Consider the following 20,629-nt stretch of genomic DNA (forward strand, 5'->3'; position numbering starts at 1 on the left):
TTTACAAATATATCTCTCCATTTATTAAAAACTTTTACAATACCATACTTCCACCACATATATATCAATTGCACAATGATTTGGTATAATGAGCATAAAAAGAACAATAGCTAATAATTAGGTCAAACAATCAAAATAAATAAGGCTATGTCTAGGAAATGTAGTGAATATTCTTAATCAATAAGGCAATGTGAATTGTTCCTCATTAAGAACTCATCACAATGGTATTGCTAATATTTGGGAGACAGATATATAAAAAATTTTCCAAACTTGTTTCCGCATCCCATATTTGAACTTCAGTAACATTGTAATATTTTATTCTTGTAATTGTTCATTAATAAATACCGTTTTAACTTACATTTTAATTTTCATAGTAACAAATTGAAAATTTGTATCTTTAAAATCATCCAAAAATAAACCATAAATTATACATCTATTTCAAATATTGTTATAAAATCAGATTAAAATCAAATTCACTAAAGATTATATAATGAATGGAATTATGTAAAACAAAACAAAAATATAAATTTTCCTTTGGGTCTTTTGAGAAAGAAACTTCTGTCCAATTTTTGTGAAATTCCATTAGAAAAATTTATAGATGTCTCAAAGAAATTATGTCACATATGAAAATAACTGTTTGAGATATTTTCAAGGGAATGTAGGATCACTTTGTTTTTCTAAAACAACTTTTGTTACACACGATATAAAAATGGAATGTTTCTATAAAGATGAGCAAAAAATCAATCAATTGAAATATTTATTGATTTTATTTTATATAAAGATTGGAAAAGATATGAACAAGAATTGAACTTTTCATTATTTCAGTTGCACTTAGACATATTTTCAAATCTTTCGTCAGCATCATTATTAGGTATTTGATGCTGATCTATCAATATAGGCATGGAAAATTGAAAAATCTTCAAATAGGTCCATAATAACATTCTTTTATTTCTAAAGCCAAGATCATTTAGAATGTAAATTAGACCAATCAATTAATAATTTTTCATGTAAAGTTTGAGATTTTGTGCAACATTTTTGAAATAAAAATAAAATAATTTAACTTTGAGCTTTTGACTATAATATTTAAAAAAGACTTCTTAATAACTTATAAAAATAAGAAATCTACTGTTTTTAATCAACTGTGTATCTATGCTGCATTATAAAATCTATTACAGGACTATGTCCCTAAACTTCCTACATTCTAAAACAGATACTGTAAATCTGAATGCTACTGCAGTGTTTTTATAAATGCAAATAATGTGACTTGCAATAATAAGTAATCACATTCTCATATCTTATACATACATGACATAAATCTGTTTTCCAATAAACACAATTATTTATCTGCCATTTTTGTCAATTCTTCAAAAAATTGCAATAATAAATGCACGCAATGAATTAACAGTACCTCTACCTGAACTAAGATCACCGTATTGATTGATTTTGATTTTGCTATCAATATGATATTGTGCATCATTAAATTCATTAAAATATTAACAATTAGCATTTCACTGAAATTATCAACAAATCAAGCAAAAAAAATTATCGATGTTTTCTATATTTTTTCTAATTTTGTTTATAAATTTTATTAGGTATAACTGTTTGTTATAACTTGAGGTGAGTGTGTGAACCTTAAATATTATTTGTTAAGAGTCTTTATATAAATATGTACCAGTATATATTTTTCATCAAACATCCCTCTTTCAGGCAAGTGGGGCAAAAAAAGAGATTAAATTAATTGATTTGTTGATTTGTTGAATGTCTAGTGGCTATTATTGCATGCACATACACAATTAAAGCTTACAAAGTAAAGAACAAAATTCAGCACAAAATAGCACTTCATTTGTAAAATAAGAAATTTATAAAAATATCTTTATAATTGTTTTATTGGATTTCTTCAGATCACAAAACCAAAGATAATACTACAATATATATAATACCATAAAATTGCTTCATTTGGACAGACTTTTTCAATTGTCCAAATTACAATTATAACAAGAAATTTTCCAAACAATTCATTCATGCAGCTCACAAATAAATTACATCAATGAATATTTTTTTTTAATTGCACTAGATACAATTAAAATAAGAAATTATGCAAAAAAATTATATTTAAAAAAAAAACGAATTTCAGCTGAGAATTTATCTATGTGACTTGTGAGTCAAATATAATGCAAATACCTCAACAAAGTCAGAAAATTGTGAACAAAATCATCTTATGATGTGCTCTAAAAAGATCTAAGCATGAAAAAAAAATACATGTTCATGGAAAAAAGATTGGTTAACAGTACATACATTGTAAAGAATTTTCAGATCATGATAAAAAAAAAGTCAAAGAAAAATCAAAATGTAGATAAAAATTTACCAAACAGGTCTATGTATCAAATCAAAATGCATTTTTCTATAAACAAAAATCAATTATTGGTTTATGAGACCATCATAAAGATTTATATAAATTTAAGTCCATTTAAAGTATTATTTGTGAATTTAATACAAGTATCATTTGGTTTCTACCATAAACAGACATGAACAAACAACTTTTATTTTTCAATTCAAAATAACAAAAGGTTATTATAATTAAATTTTCTGTGACCTTTTAACAAGCAGTATAAAGAAAAATACTTTCCTGAAAACTACAATACTACATCCCTACGACCCTGTTAACAAATAGAAGAAAGGCCAGTGAAAAAAAAAATAATCAATTAAAGAAAGGCCAGTGAAATAAAGTGGTCTACCGGTATTAAATATAAGTAGCAGTTATACATTTCATTTTTAGTCTTTCTCATATTAAAGAATAGAAGATCAAAATAAACATTAAAAGGGGATGGATTTATAGGTGGCAGGTATCATATAACATTCATAATTTAAACACAAAAGAATTTCATTATAAAAAACAAACACAAATTATCCATTTCCCCATCCTTTAACTTTGCGTATTTTAGTTCACTAGTTTTAGAATAAAAATTCTCCATATCAGATCTGAAATGCCCAATAGGTCATAAATATGGGGCCTAAGTAACATAAACTTAATTAAGAACAGTTTTTAAGCTGGTGGCTTATTATCTCCCCCTTCTTTAGCTTTTCTCTGTGCCGTTACAAATTCAAAGTATTCTATATAGCCATCATCATTGAGATCATCTTCTTTCATCACCATGTCTATAATACTAGTCAATTCCTCGTCGGAGTAAACTTTAGGTGGTGTTTTCTGATGATTTTCTTTTCCTTCTCCGGCCCCATGTTCTCCTTCTCCCTTTCCTTCGTCTTCTGTAAATATACATTTATATAAAATTTAACTAAATTTGCATTGCTCTCTTACTACTACTATGCCATTCCAATTTGAATTCTTATTTCTTGAAAGCACAGGCTACCAGTAGGTGACTATAATGTTACTTTCTAATTAGATAATGTTACTTTTAGTTTTTTTTATGTCTTTTAATGTTACTTTTTGGCTTTTTAATTTTGATTGTTACTTTTTTATTTTTTATTTTTCAATGTTAAATTTTTTTATTTTTTTTTTCAAAGTTTTAATGTTACTTTTAGACTTTATAAATTTTTAAGTAACTTAATAATGTAACCATGTAATTTTGATTCTTTTTCAAATTATCAATGTTGCTGATCAGTTTACTTTTTGAAGTTATTTTTTTATTTTGTTTTATTTTACCTCTACATGTATTACATTTGTACCAAAATACTAATCATGAAGAAGGTGTCATATACATGTACTAAGGGTAAAGTTGCTTATAATTTTAAATTTTGTATTTTTGTTTAATTAATGTAAAATTTTTGAAGCATTTTGCATATTTGTTTAATTAGTATTTGATAAAAAAAAAAAAGAATAAAAAAAGAAGATGGAATCGTCAAATTGTTGTCTGCAACCTAAAGATTTTTTTTTAAAAATGTTTGATGAACACTTAATGAAATGCAGCCTGTCTAGGAATTTTACTTACATCAATCAAATAGATTATTGTTTAATGTGCTGCAATTTATCTTGCATACAGATGTACTTCTCCTATTCAACGCCTTTCTTTCTTATGAAAATCAGTGTCTTAAATGTCAATTGCAATTAAAGAGTAAATCATGAACAATATTTAAAATAACTATCAAATGATTTTGTAGTCTTTAACCAACTGTTATTAACCGAATATATCTAAGTTTGAGAAACATCTGTTCAAATGAATGTCTTCTCAAAATTATCTTAAAAATTTAAGATTGAAAGAATGACACAACTTCCAGATTTAATCAATTTTATTGTGAAGGAATAAAATACAAATTGATCAGAAACCAACAGAGTTTAATTTGAACCTTAAAAACAGAAGATAAGAATTTAAAACTTTATTTAAAGAACTTTAAAGAAGGGATGGCTTTTAAAAAATGTCTTACTTTTTTAAATATTATAATGAAAAAAATAGTACTGATATTTTATTCACAAACAAAATTCAAACAAAAAAAATAAAGCGGTACAACATTTTTGTTGTTGCTATTTAAATGAAATCAAAAACAAAAATTACCAACAATATTTTTTTATGTGGTTTTATATAAAATAAACATGTAAAGTCAAAAATACTTGAGACTACTATAACACATAGTATACATGGTATATGGAGTAGTCTCAGAAAATACCAAATAACCCATTTCCATACATTTTTACATTGTACCTGTAGAAACACAGGAAAATCAAAAGAAAATACTGTACACCTTGCACTACCATAAAAGCAATTAATGGGATAAAATGGGATAAAATGAAAAAGGCTTAGGGCAGTATAAGCAATACACACCAATAACATTTAACGGTAGGATTATATTGTAAAAGTTGACAGTAATCCCGGATGATAATTACCCCTTCTCTCGAGAATTATTCATGCATAACACGCTTTAAACAGCCATCCCATCAGGCCTGTAAGATTGCTGGCATTTACTCAACGAGCTCGCGATCGTCAATAATTAAAGAGTTACCACCTGGCTGTTTCAACGAGGAAGGCGGAGATTTTACACCTCTAGGGTCTTCTCAAGACAGTGACGGGTTAGAACAACATCAAAGTTTTCTATCCCAGAGGTTTTAATGAATTGTGTTAAAATCGATGGCTTACACGGAACTTAATGCAACGAAATATGTTCCTAAATTTTGATTGACTTTTATAAGGTCAAAATTTCCAATATGGCCATACAATATGACAATTAAGATAACAAATTGTAATTAATGAGTACACCACAATGTATAAATTTAAAGGAGAATTTGCATTCAACATATTTTTACTGTGTAATTATTCATTTTAGACAAATTGTCAGAAATTTCAGTTTTTATTTAACGACATGAAAATTTTTAAACAGATACAGATTGATTATTGGAATAAGAAAACAATCTCTCATTTATATATAAGTGTCTCAAAAAGAATACAATAAAATTGGATTCCTAAAAAAAAACTCTTGACTAAAGTAAATGCAAATAAAACTCAACGTTTTTTGTACCAAGAAGTGAAAGACTGAAAATTGAGAAAATAGCAAAATTGTAAAGGTTCACAAGAAAAAAAAACGAAATAAAACTTATTGAAACTCCAATATAGAATTGAGATTCAAAATAAAATGGACCATTTACCAACATAAAATTTCCAAAACCAATCATAAATAATAGAAAATAAAAATATAAAGAATTAACAATTGTAGGTCACTTACTCTCTGTGTTGTTATCATGTTTATGATTTTTGTCTACAGAATAGTAATCATATATAATAATGTGACACATATATTGTTTTGGCGAAAGAGGTGGCGAAAAAAATAATTGACCCAGGGGAAACCCTGTAATATGTGTTACATTAGTGGCAGATCTAAGGGGCGAGGGGTGGTTTCTGGGGGTTCAAAGTCCCCTTTTTTGAACATCAATGCATTTGAATGGGAAAATATTGTTAGGACACCACCCCCCTCTTTTGAAAAAGCTTATTCATAAAATTGTTATCACAAGAAAATTATGTTCTCTTTTATTTATTAATATTCATACTAAATGATCCATTTTTCAGTCCTTCATTTTAATTCAAATTTTAAGCTGAAAGAGATGTAACCTAACTGTTCTTATAACTTCTAACAGTTTTCTCCCAGGTACTTTTTATAGCGCCATGATAAAGAGTGTGAGATAATACTGTGTTGCAAAGTGATGTTCAGTTGTCAGTAAATTGCATACTGTATGTTGTGATAGATAATTTCATCTTTTCTTCTTTACCTAACACAAGGTGATTCAGTTGAAAATAAATAGTGGTGATTGAATGTTGATGATTTCGTGTAAAATTTCTCTCAATATATTCAACAACAAGAATGTGTCCCAAGTACACGGATGCCCCATCTGCACTATCATTTTCTATGTTCAGTGATCCATGAAAATGAGATAAAATCTCTAATTTGGCATTTAAATTAGAAAGATAGCATAGGGAACATGTTTACTAAGTTTCAAATTGATTGGACTTCAACTTCATCAAAAACTACCTCGACCAAAAACTTTAACCTGAAGTTGGGCGAACGGACGGAAGGACGCACAGACCAGAAAACATAATGCCCATAAATGGGGCATAAAAATATTAACAAATAGCTAGGGTCTTAAGTTTTGATGAAATACCTCGAAATCAAATATTATCTTGTTTTGCACACATTTTGTTATGCTCTACTGTGAATATTAATGACATTTCATTGCAATATGCACTTTTTCATTTATTTATTTTTTAACTTCCCACTGCAATGAATTGGCATCAATGAAGTTATCTATTTTTGCACAGTTTTATAAAATGTTAAAATACAAAAATCTTTCTTTTTCCCCCTGAATTTAAAATATAAACACAGAATATAATGAAATTCATGTTCATTTTACCATTTCATGGGACGATAAATAACATACAATAATTTTCGTGATGTAAAGTTTCGAATAAAAAAAATATCCCCCATTCGTATCAATTTTATTTATACATTTTTTTTTCTGAAGTATTACTTTAAACTATCACACTTTTGGAAATTATTTGGAAATTAAATGAAAAATTGACTATGTAGAATTTATCTGTATGAATGAAAAATTATGTCACATACGGAAGTCTTTAAATTTCTGGGGCGTAGCTGGGTCCTTTTGAAGTGCACGCCAACCAGGGGCGTTATGGGGAATCCCCCCCCCCCAAGATTTGTTTTTTTGGCTAGACGCAAAAGGTGCGTTCTGAGGGACTAAAATTGGTTTGAATAGCAAATTATTAGGACTGTATTTGATCATTTTTATTTAGAAACATCCTGAATAATTTTCAAAAATCTGCCCTTCGCATTTATAGCTGCAACAAAAACGTCCATGGTCCTGTCTAAATTGACCTCAAAATCACGGTGGATGTGCATAAAACCCAAAGCAGATAATCTGTCATTTCTCAACAGGTATTGTATCAATAGACAGATACAATGCGGGGTTAACTATATCAAGCGTTTGACACAGTGTTGTCGGCACTTTATCACTAGGTAGGATTCGACAGCGAGCTCTCCAGCGTTCAACCTCTCTCTTGTAGTCTTCTAAAGACAACCCGATATCTATTAGGTATGTCTGATAAATTGTGACAATTTGGTCATTATTTATTTGTCAGACTATACACACGGAAGAAGATACTGTGCATGAAAATGGTTTTCTGAATTCAGAAGTCGAGAATCAAGTTCCGTCATCATATGATTCAGAAACGGATAGTAGAGTAGAGAGAAATTCGCCAGTAATCCTTAGGTGTTTCGGCTGGATGGCTAGCTCTCGAGATTTGTCTTCAACACCACCTAGGAACATTTTCAACTATATCAAAAGCCTCTGCTATATCTAGAGCGATTTGGTATAGCTCGTTCCAAACACTCATTATCATCATTTCGCTCGGAACGCAACATTTCAGTAACGACTAGTACTGCGGAATCGGATGAAGTCTTGAAAGGCTATTTCATTTTATTAACCGGATTTTTGTGACAAAAATGTCGGTTATTGATTTGGGGATGTACGGCGGGCGGCCGGGCGGCCGGGCGGTCGGGCGGTCGGGCGGGCGGGCGGGCGGCAATCAAATGTTGTCCGTGCATTAACTCATGAACCGTTCAACCAAAGCTTTTAAAATTTTAATATGTTATTACTGACAACTATACGAAGGTCAAGTTCAATAATGGCGATTTTGACTTTTACCGTTCAGGAGTTATGGTTCTTGAAAGGCGGCAATCAAATGTTGTCCGTGCATTAACTCATGAACCGTTCAACCAAAGCTTTTAAAATTTTAATATGTTATTACTGACAACTATACGGAGGTCAAGTTCAATAATTGCGATTTTGACTTTTACCGTTCAGGAGTTATGGTTCTTGAAAGATTGAAAAATGGAGTTTTCAGTCGTGTCCGTGCATTTACTCATGAACTGTTCTACCAAAGCTTCCCAAATTTTAATATGTTGTTACTGATGACAGAATGGAGGTCAAGTTAAATAATGACGATTTTGACTTTTACCGTTCAGGAGTTATGGTTCTTGAAAGATTGAAAAATGGAGTTTCCAGTCGTGTCCGTGCATTTATGCATGAACTGTTCTACCAAAGCTTCCGAAATTTTAATATGCTGTTACTGATGACAAAATGGAGGTCAAGTTCAATAATGACGATTTTGACTTTTACCGTTCAGGAGTTATGGTTCTTGAAAGATTGAAAAATGGTGTTTCCCGTCGTGTCCATGCATTTTCTCATGAACCATTCAACCAAAGCTTTTGAAATTTTAATATGTTGTTACTGATGACAAAATAGAGGTCAAGTTCCATAATGACGATTTTGACTTTTACTGTTCAGGAGTTATGGTTCTTGAAAGATCGTAAAATGGCGTTTCCATTCACGTTGTTGCATTTACTCATGAACCATTCAATCTAAGCTTTTCAAATATTATTATTTCAAAATGTTGATACTGATGACAAAATAGAGGTCAAATTTGATATTGATGATTTTCACTTTCACCATTCATCAGTAATGAAATCATCTGATATTGCCAGGACACAAATAAATGTAAATAAATCCGGTTTGCTGTCGTTGTGACAGCCTCTTGTTTTTAATGCATTGAGGCTTTATTTCGACAGGAAGGTGTCAAAACAGAACAATATGAAGTAGCTTTAATTAATTTAATTTGGATATTGATATTCAACTTAAAGTACAGTTAAAGCAATATTTTTTTACTTTCATCTGGATTAAAACTAGTTTGAAAGATCAGTTTAAATAATAAAACTTATAAAAACATTCGTACTTTTGTCTAAGCTTTCCTTAAAATCCCGTATAAAATTCAAGTAATTCAACTTTATTTTTATTAAGTTCACAAAAAAAAACAACATAAAACATTCATGTTTTTTAATATATTTTTAATGGTACGACTTCCCAGTGGTACGAGTTTACGTTGGTACGAGTTAACTTTTTTGGTACGAGTTAACGTGGTACGAGTTTTCCGTGGTACGAGTTGACTTGCTTCCGTAATGTACATATAAAAGAGGGGCGAAATATACCAAAAGGACAGTCAAACTCATATAAAGATTATTGTAATTCGTTAAATTGTTCAGGGTTGGATCCAAAGTTGAGAGATAAAAATGAAACAAACGTCAATAGGTCATTTTTTGCCAAAATTATGTACGAAATTTACAACCCTCATCCAAATAAAAACGTGGATTTACAACCCCTGCAGTGCTGTTAGTTCAACGACGTGAATTACATTTTTTTTTATTGAATATACCTTGTCGGAAATTTGAAGGTGTGGACATCTTTCCATTTGTCAGTCAAAAGTTGTAACTTTACATTTTTTCCTAATGATTTCGAATCTTTCAACAAAGAAATATCTGGATAAGATGGTCCCAGATTTTTTTGTACTGGCTTTGACATGGACACTGATGTGGCGCTTATGCTACCGGTTCATCGTAAACCTTTGACGTTTCAGAGTCTATATTGTCCTGATTTGTTGCTGGTTGTGTTTCTGCATGCCTATCACCGTTGGTACTGTTAGTAGGCATTTTGGTGAAAAAATTGTCTAAAGTTTGCCCTTTCGGCTGGTCACGCTTTGAACTGCTCATGTTTACGCTGCTTTTTTACTTTGAGTACCAGAAAAAAAATTCTCACGAATAAATTAAAAAGTATTTCGGTCAGGGTTGATATATACGGAAATATTATTGTGACAAAATTAAAATATTTATACTGTATCGTTATCTTTGTTTCTTGTTTAAGTTAAATTTTATATTTTTTACTCGTTTGTATTTTTATTTTATTTTCGGCGTAAATTATTTTTTTAGACCCCGCGATGTGCACGCCATGGCGTGACAGCGTATATGGAGCTACGCCCCAGAATTTGGAATTCAAATGCACATACACTTGTATACTATCAGTAATAAGTTTTCAATAAAGTTATAGAAATTTTATCCAATTAAACACCTACACTCAAGTTTTCAAACAAGTGCATCATAAATTGAACCCTAAAATGGGTATGGCTCAAACAAATCCAGAAATGAGCAAATGCTCAAGTTCAGAAAAATAAACTATTTCATATAATGATATGAAATTCTAATAATAAAAAAAAATATTCCAATAGTGAATACTAATGTTTCACTCAAAGAAATTGAGTAGGGATTTTATATGTAATGTCCTCTTATACTGTTAACCAAATCAGTTTTGCATGAAATAAATTTTGCAACTTTTGAACAATTACCTGATATGTGAAAAATAATTTGTTGCAACACAAGTAAAGGTTTTTTTCCCTTCATATAAATGTATCAAGAAAAAAATAATTTCTAAAAAAAGATATGCAATATTGGACAAAAAGATCTAAATGCAAAATATGAGCCAAAATAAGTTGGTTTACAATTAAAAGTTGTGTATGCCATGCTGACTTGTGTTATACTAACTTCTTGACAGAAACCCAACATGTTTCAAAAGTTCCCTCATATCTTTCTTACCTCCCTCTGATTCTGCAAGTTCTAATTATTTTCAGAAAAGCATTTTATAAATAAAGAATTGATTTCCACTTTACAAATGCAGCATAAAGTTTTCAATAATATTCAATCAAGAATAAGAAAAATTTCAGAGTTTACAAAGGCGCTGAATGATTTACTTGTCAACAATCAGTAATTATAAAATGTAAATTCAGAAAGTTTTGCAGTGTTTTTATCATTTGGAAAATAAGATTTGAAAAGTTTCCCCAATACAAAAAAAATTTCATTTGAAATTTTGAAAACATTTCCTAAACTCATAATAATTAATCTTATATTTTGTCCATAGTGCAACTATTGTCAGCAGCAATTTAAAAATTTACAGAAAATTCAAATTTTTCATTAGAAAATTTATTGGTCAATTTAAAATCTCAACCTCAACCATTTTACTGATGTTGAACAAGGGTTTAAGCTTTGGTTGATAGATATTTAACAGACAATGAAAGGGCTTAATTTGAAAGATAACTTAAATACACCTTTATATCACTATTTGTCCGCAATTACTGAACATCACAAAGGTTCTTGTAAAAAATGATGCCATAGCACAAAATATTTGATCCCACAAGTAGCACAGATTCTCAGATCAACCAGGGCAGATTTTCAAATTGCAATAAGGTGTATCTATCAATACCACAATTGTATGGCAGGGGATAGACTGTTTGTACTCAAACAACTTGTCAATAAGACAGAGACCAAGCTACAGGAAAAAAAAAGAGCTCAACATACAAATGTTTCAGTAAGTTTATCAAATATCTCAAGCTAAGCTTACAAGTTATACAACAGTCATTTATCCAAAAATTTTAAGATATCATACAAATAAAGGGAAGTAACTCAAAATGAAAAATAACATTTTCAGCATAAGAAATTTATCCAATACATTTTGAAACAAGGATTAAAACATTAAGGCATGTTTACAGGTAAAAACAATACACATTAACTTTTGATGAGATTTAAATAATTATCAAATTATATCTGGTACTGATTTTCCTCGTAGTATGAAACTTTTAAGAAAATCACTCCTTAATTTTGTGGAAATTTAATGGATAAAGGATTTTAGTGTTTAATGATCCAGTCAGGTCTGAGTCCTTACAGCTGAAAAGATGTGCTGGATCAGCTCCTATAAACTATCTGCTAAATACACAATATAAGCTGACGATATGGTTCAAAGACACACTTATCCATGTTGTCAGCAAACTAGCCTAATGCCCCTTTATTCCAGATACCCTAAGGATCATTAAGATTAAGTTTGGTTGGAATTACTTCAGTAGTTTCAGGGCAGAAGATGTTTGAAATAGTTTACACTGGATGGATGACGAAGGAGGCCAAGTGACGTGCTGACAATAGCTCACATTTCCTATGGCAAGGTGTGCTAAAAACGTGGTTAGCAGAAACAGTTTAATGTGTACAAATGCCGCAGGGCATAGAGCTGACCATGCAAGGGCTTCACAGCCAGTCAAGGTCGTTAAAAAGTAGATGTGTTGAAATCACAATAAAAAAAATATACATTATAAATGAAAACAAAAATTATGAATTTCAATCTCTTGGTATGGTTCAACTTTGTGGCAGCTAGCAGTGTGCAAATAGACACAAATATCTAACTACTAAAGATGATATCAACTTTAAAATAAATACAGGAACTATTCTACAATATATACTACTGATTAACATTGGTGACTGTAGTAACTTACCATCATGAAAGTGAGTGATAGCTTTGGTTACTTCTACCCCATCAAGTTTATTGTTACCATCATAATCATGTAACTATTCTACCTACATTACTGGTGACTGGATAGACTTACCATCATGAAAGTGAGTGATAGCTTTGGTTACTTCTACCCCATCAAGTTTATTGTTACCATCATAATCATGTAACTATTCTACCTACATTACTGGTGACTGGATAGACTTACCATCATGAAAGTGAGTGATAGCTTTGGTTACTTCTACCCCATCAAGTTTATTGTTACCATCATAATCATGTAACTATTCTACCTACATTACTGGTGACTGGATAGACTTACCATCATGAAAGTGAGTGATAGCTTTGGTTACTTCTACCCCATCAAGTTTATTGTTACCATCATAATCATGTAACTATTCTACCTACATTACTGGTGACTGGATAGACTTACCATCATGAAAGTGAGTGATAGCTTTGGTTACTTCTACCCCATCAAGTTTATTGTTACCATCATAATCATGTAACTATTCTACCTACATTACTGGTGACTGGATAGACTTACCATCATGAAAGTGAGTGATAGCTTTGGTTACTTCTACCCCATCAAGTTTATTGTTACCATCATAATCATGTAACTATTCTACCTACATTACTGGTGACTGGATAGACTTACCATCATGAAAGTGAGTGATAGCTTTGGTTACTTCTACCCCATCAAGTTTATTGTTACCATCATAATCATGTAACTATTCTACCTACATTACTGGTGACTGGATAGACTTACCATCATGAAAGTGAGTGATAGCTTTGGTTACTTCTACCCCATCAAGTTTATTGTTACCATCATAATCATGTAACTATTCTACCTACATTACTGGTGACTGGATAGACTTACCATCATGAAAGTGAGTGATAGCTTTGGTTACTTCTACCCCATCAAGTTTATTGTTACCATCATAATCATGTAACTATTCTACCTACATTACTGGTGACTGGATAGACTTACCATCATGAAAGTGAGTGATAGCTTTGGTAACTTCTACCCCATCAAGTTTATTGTTACCATCATAATCATGTAACTATTCTACCTACATTACTGGTGACTGGATAGACTTACCATCATGAAAGTGAGTGATAGCTTTGGTAACCTCTACCCCATCAAGTTTATTGTTACCATCATAATCATGTAATTTAAAGTAATGGAATTCTAATTCATCATCAGTCATTTCTTTCTCTGGTTTGTCCACGACTTCTTTTAAATGCTCTTTTATATGTCTGTAAAAAAGATAAATTGTTCTATTGGAACTTGCTTCATATTCATTTAATAAATACATATATCTTATAAACATGGTATATTAAACTTCAACAAAAATATTCAGAGCAAACCATTCCAAAAAGTGAAATATTCTATATTTCAAAAGGACAAACATCTATTTCTGCCAGAGCTTTAATTGACACAGATTATATAATCCTTTTAATTCTAATTAAGATATGAAAGATTGTTCACGTACTTGTAATGTGATATCTAAAAAATATATGAATAGGTCATCATTTGTCATGAAATATATACAGGAGTCTGTTGTTCAGTGGTTGAACTTAAACTGATTTTCAATGCATAATTTATCATAATGTATATATTTTTATCCTCCTCAGATAGAGATTTTCTAAAAATAATTGTAATTCATCATAATCTACTGAACTTTTAATTAAAATTCACTTTCTGCGTTCAAAAACATTGCAAAGCTTATAAACAAACTTACTCTTGATTATGTACATTTTCCCTCTGATTGAAGGTATGATGACCTCCAGAGTGACCCTGATGACCTCCTTGACCTTGATTTTGATTTGGTGGTGGCTGCTGTTGGAATTGCTGTGTATTTTGTTGTCCTTGAGGTGGTTGTTGATACTGTTGTTGTTGCTGACCTTGACCCTGTTGATACTGTAAATTTTGTTGTTGCTGGCCTTGACCTTGTTGATACTGTTGATTTTGCTGGCCTTGACCTTGTTGATACTGTTGATTTTGTTGTTGTTGACCTTGATACTGTTGATTTTGACCTTGATATTGCTGTTGATTTCCAGGTGGTTGATGCATGTGTTGTTGCTGTGGAGGGACTCCGGGAGGGAAAGCTTGATTCTGATGTTGTGTTGTTATTGTAACACACAAAAAGAGAATGGACAATGATTGGAGAATCATCTTTGATATCTGTAATGTAAACAAAATTGTATGTTTCAAGGACTACATGGTATACAGGTATATGGCAAAATCTAATAAGACAATGTATGTTTCAAGGACTACATGGTATACAGGTATGTAGCACAATCTAAGAAGACACAATGTATAACAATTCTTTTTTTAAAATACACATAATAGTAACCTATATTATTTTAAATAAAAATATCTTAAATGTAAAATAAATCCTGTGTTTATAATTTAATTATGTTGATTAAGATAGGTTCAAAGTATATCACTATAAAATTCATGCTTGTAACAAAACCAGATTTCTCAAAATGTGTTTTTCCCTAATGGTCATTGAAGTTAATGTGCTGGTCCTCACTATTATTTCTTTCCAAATTGTGTCAATCATTTGCATAATTTTCGTGATCAAAAATTTTGATTTTTAAGCACTTTTTGAAATATAATTGTTTTCAGTTTTGATAAAACTACTGATCACTATAGATAAACTACTAATAGATATAGGAAGATGTGGTGTGAGTGCCTATGAGACAACTCTCCATCCAAATAACAGTTTATAAAAGTAAACCATTATAGGGCAATGTACGGCCTTCAACCACTTGCCAGTCTAGGCCACTAAGATCCCAAAATGTGTTGAAATATGTATTGTCAATATTTCTAAGACATTACAGGATATATATCAGTGAAGATCTATGGAGAAAATACAATTCTAATATGACATGCTTCTTTCATTTTGTGAACAAACCCATGCTCTAAATCCAATAAAAAATTTTTGCACATGCGTATATTAACTTCTTCAAAATAATGAATTTTATCAAATTATCATGCACTTAATTTATTTCCTTAACTTTAAAACACTTTCAAACTCTTAAATGGTGCACATGATGTTACGAATTCATTTATTATGACTGATATGTGTTGCATTCTGAAATTGAGATATTTGATCTAGATACGACAACCTTTCATGCTGGCTGTTCAAACTCCTCCCTCAAAAAATCACAGTGCCAGCCTTTTGCTTCTTTACAAACGAAATGGGAGGTTACACAAACGCTTTTACACATATACTTAACGGACATAGAAATTACTTTAATTAACCTAATCAGAATCGAAATAATTGATGCAAGCTATACTTTATTTTAGTTAAAACATGGGTAGGCAATATATTCGTGTTACTTTAGCCCTCACTTTCGCTTGGGCAAAAATAATCACAAATATAATACCTACCCATGTTAAAACTACAATAAAGTATAGCCTGCATCAATTATTTCCTATTTCATCTTTAAAGATGTGTGAAGAATTTCAGATAACCTCTTCAAAAATACTTCCAAGTTATATATATATATATATATGTATTTTTCATACATGTATGATGTCATCATGATGTTCTACTATTATTTGTTTGAATTTCAGGAATCCTATTATCATTATACATACAATGTATATATCATACTGTAAATTGTAAATCGGTTGGTTTTCAAGTACATGTACATGTAGTTAACTTTAATTTAAAGGTATAAATACAATTGCTGGCAAGAGAAATCAATGTTTCTTAAGTCAAAGGGTTAAATACTTTCAAAGTAAATAGAAATCTTGGCAGACTATAGGTATGGTGAGGAAAATTAAAACAAGCAAAAAAGGTTTCTGTAGACCGTTTTTAATTTTTTTTATTAAAACTATTGTACCAGAAACAAGAACTTTTGGCCAAGGAGCTGGCTTTGGCGATGTACCATTTTGGCTATGTAACAAAAATTGTTTGGACCATACAATCATTTTTTATCATGGTGTTAATACTTTTTTTGAAGATTGATGAAACAAATACCGTCATGACAGTATGACAGTTTTCTGCAAGCATACTGAATAAAATTCATAAATAGGGTTTTCATTGGACATTGTCCGTACACTGCATCATACATGTAGTTATATTTATCAATAAAACTATCATATTCCACCAACCTACATGCATAAAATTTTTATTCTAACATTGATAAGCACAGACATCATGGACATAAAGAAAAATGTATAATGGTATTAATGGACCCAAAGGACCAGGACAGAACTAGTGTATGGACACAACGACAAACGGCTGAACTGGTTCATGGCCAAAACGTCAGGAAAGCATCCAACGTTGCAGCTAGCCGATGCTGTAATCAATCTTTTTTTTCCAGCCTTTACCATGTTTACTGTGAATGGTATCCGGTCGTTCCGGCCCCAAATCGATCAGGCCCCAAGTCAATCTGGCCCAAAGTCGATCCAGTCCAAGTCGATCCGGCCCACGTCGATCCGTCCCCAAGTCGATCTGGCCCCATAATAAAATATGAATTAACTAGATTTTGGAGGAATTTGTCACAAACTTTAACAGTATAAATGGAATTTGAAAAAAGTGTCCGACCAATGATGGATGATAACAGGTCAGTGAAGTATTGGAGTACCAGTTAACGGACTATTTTAAATCCATACGAAAATTAGTGTTATTGTGTCTGTTTGTATCGCAGTTTCTACTTTTTTAAATTATGAAGTTATTTTCCATGATAACTTTTACTTTGAATTTCATGGCGATTTTTATTTTATTCAGTTCACACACAGAATAGCTAAATAAATATTTACAGTCCAATGGAAATCATTAGTCTATAATCGGTTTGTTTATTCAACAGTTGTCTGATGATTGTGAACTAAGGTAATGCCACTCGTAATCACTTAATTCAATCCAATGCTGATTAATTAAAGTTAGGTAATCTGTTTTTCAACAAGGTCTTTATAGTTTGATCTTCTGGTTGGTGTATATTATAATAATTTTTTGTATTTTTTTTTCAGGTTACATCATAGGCTTCTATAACATATAAAAATATTCTATTCTATAACACTTTTTTTTTTGTAACATCAGATATAGTCAATATATTTTTCTTATTTTGACAATATTTTGAATAGTGTAGATAAAAAAAAAGTCATATGAGTATCCATTATTCTTTATTGCAAGAAAACAACAAAACAATGACATTGAATGCACGTTTTCACTCTCTAAAATATAATATCAGCACTCTTTTATAGAAAGGATCTGGTAAATCAAACAACATTTCTCAATTTTAGAAATTTTAAGAACTTAAAAAGAAAAACAAAGTTTATATGTATCAGCTTGGGGATCGGCTTGTACCGTTCATGTATGTAACTATTTGTTATTATATGTTACACAAGATGAAAGACTTGTTAGGATCACAGTCAATTAAAAGAAAATGCTAATTACTGCTGATTAATGTTGATGTCTGAATTCTTTTAACGTGACGGTACCCAAATTGCACCTATTTTGACAGTTTTTTCACCTACGTTTTTTTATGATCAAGAAAAAAATGTCCATACCGTGTTTATTTTGTAGCCCTATCCTTCTTAATGGTATAGGTACACCAATTTAATTTTGAAAAATATATTGAGTCATAAAAAAATGGGTTTGAATCAACCTCCAAACTATCCATGATTCTGTAATGAGGAGTACCCAAATTGCATCCATGCTTAAATTCGAGATTTACTTTTAGTCGAGTAGCAAGTATCAAGTTGCAAAAAGCGAGTATCAAGTTATGAAAGGTGAGTATCGAGTTATAAAAAGTGAGTAGTGAGTAACAAAAAGCGAGTATCGAGTTATAAAAAGTGAGGAGCAAGTAACAAAAAGTGAGTAGCGAGTTATAAAAAGCGAGTATCGAGTTATAAAAGTGAGTAGTGAGTAACAAAAAGCAAGTATCGAGTTATAAAAAGTGAGTATCAAGTTATAAAAAGCGAGTAGCGAGTTATAAAAAGTGAGTAGCGAGTAACAAAAAGCGAGTATCGAGTTATAAAAAGTGAGTATCGAGTAACAAAAGCTACCATTTATATTTTTGGTTTTTCAACGAATGATCATCTCATGGTTTGTTTCCCTTTTCATTACTTACTAATTCTGAAGGCTTTCAATACAATTTGATACCTTGCTATTTTATATGAATTCATTGCAAAGGATAGTCGTTTTACTTTATTTATAAATTACTCTAAATCAGGATAAATGTTTTTATTTCGTCATCTAACCTGATTATTTGTTTATAGTTTGCTTAGTATCGACCCGATGAGTTAAAACTTAAAAGCTGTTCTCTTCAGAGTTTTACTTGGTTGTTCTTATGTTGTGCTGTACCGGTAATGCCACTGTCCTATGTTAGAGGAAAGGGACAGATCCTGCACATACTTTTAACCTCCCTAAATATATATACGGTTTCCTAACTTACCTGTTCCAAGTAAGAAATCTATGATTTTTGTTGTCTCTTGTTACTGTAATTCATATATACATGTTTTAACATTGATGATTTCGTATTTAAATCTGGGTGTTGTTTAATCTCATCTGAATTGTTTTACATGTGAAGTTGGGGGGTTACAGCTTACTTTGCGGCACAAGCCAATGCTCCATGTTGAAGGCTGTACTGTGACCTATAATTGCTTACATTGAAGAGATTTTGTCATGGATGGAGATATGTCTCATTGGCAACCAAAGAGGGGAGCAAGGGGTTTAACTGTTATGCTGTTATGGGCCAAATTGATTCTTTGTTATCTGTTATTCTGAAAATATATTTGCTGTTAGCTGTTATTGTCTTATTCATTGTTAGCTGTTATTGGACTATTAGGGTTTTTGTTATCTGTTTTTGTGATAATATATTTGCTGTTAACTGTTATTGAAAATTGGAATGTTAGCATTTTTTTTTGACAGCCCATATTTGGTAGAAATTGAAGACTGTTGAACATTGGGGTCTACCACTAGTAATATTGTGGTCCCGTATTCGGTGAAGGATTTCATTAACATATATACCCATCACAGATCAACACATAAACATATTAATATCAGTGAGGTCAAAGGACAATTCCAGTATAATTCATGATGATTATCCTTTGTAATAAAATTCATCTTTTATGAACGTGTAGCTTGTTGTTCGGTGTGAACCAAGGCTCCGTGTTGAAGGCTGTTTTTTTTTACCTACAATGATTTACCTCTATAAATTGTTACTTGGATGGAGAGTCTGTCTCATTGCACTCATATACCACATTTTCCTATATCTATGTATTTAGAATCATTTTTTTTTGTCTGGGGATAATGTTCCTTGTTTCCCGTACGTACATATTAAATTCGAGCATTTCTTTATATGACAAAAAGGAAAATATATGGCCAGGGATATCTGATGAGGATCTCAATTAAGAACTACATGTAGGTCCTTACTACCAATATTAATATGCATTTTTTAACAAAACTAATACAGGTATAGTGTATGTTTCCTGGATTATTGCTTAACGTTTTGATAAATATTCCCATAATTAGCTAATTTGTAAATTTATTCATAAAAATACAAAGTGTAATTATGAAAAATCTTTTATTCAAACACCAATATACAAATTGAAATTATAGCCTCAGTCCTCCCCGGAGTTATGTTGTTTCGTTTTCCAATTCAAAGCACTAGCATGTCAAGAAGAATACTAATTAGACTTGCATTATTTTTAATTTTTGTTTCTTGTGTACAATTAGGAGTTGAGTATGGTGTTCATTAGCAATGAACTAGTTCATGTAGTATAGATATTTGTTTATGGGCCAGCTGAAGGACGCCTCCTGGTCTGGGAATTTCGCTCTGCATTGAAGACCTGTTTGTGACCTTCTGCTGTTGTCTGTTCTTTGGTCGGGTTGTTGTCTCTTTGACACATTCCCCATTTCCATTCTCAATTTTAATTCATCTCCAAACAAGCGTTATGGTATGGTTATAAAAGTATTCTTTCACAATGGAACAAGTAATGAAATT

General features: G+C 30.9%; 1 protein-coding gene across 2 annotated transcripts in view; it reads right to left on the bottom strand.

The window, feature by feature from the left end:
• LOC143069620 (uncharacterized) overlaps positions 1 to 20,629 on the bottom strand; it is a 22,791-nt gene continuing 2,162 nt past the window's right edge. Inside the window, exons 2-5 of one of the 2 annotated variants that reach the window (XM_076244348.1) lie at positions 14,648 to 14,849; positions 14,407 to 14,614; positions 13,764 to 13,921; positions 1 to 3,264 (exon numbers count right to left, since the gene is read on the bottom strand). In XM_076244348.1, coding sequence (XP_076100463.1) covers positions 3,044 to 3,264; positions 13,764 to 13,921; positions 14,407 to 14,614; positions 14,648 to 14,840 — 780 coding nt within the window. In that variant the 5' untranslated portion in view covers positions 14,841 to 14,849 and the 3' untranslated portion in view covers positions 1 to 3,043. Of the gene's footprint in view, positions 3,265 to 13,763; positions 13,922 to 14,406; positions 14,850 to 20,629 lie in introns of both variants that reach the window. The other variant, XM_076244345.1, reaches the window with a different exon arrangement.

This window comes from Mytilus galloprovincialis, chromosome 3 (genome assembly GCF_965363235.1).
Source record: "Mytilus galloprovincialis chromosome 3, xbMytGall1.hap1.1, whole genome shotgun sequence".
NCBI classification, from domain to species: Eukaryota; Metazoa; Mollusca; class Bivalvia; order Mytilida; family Mytilidae; genus Mytilus; species Mytilus galloprovincialis.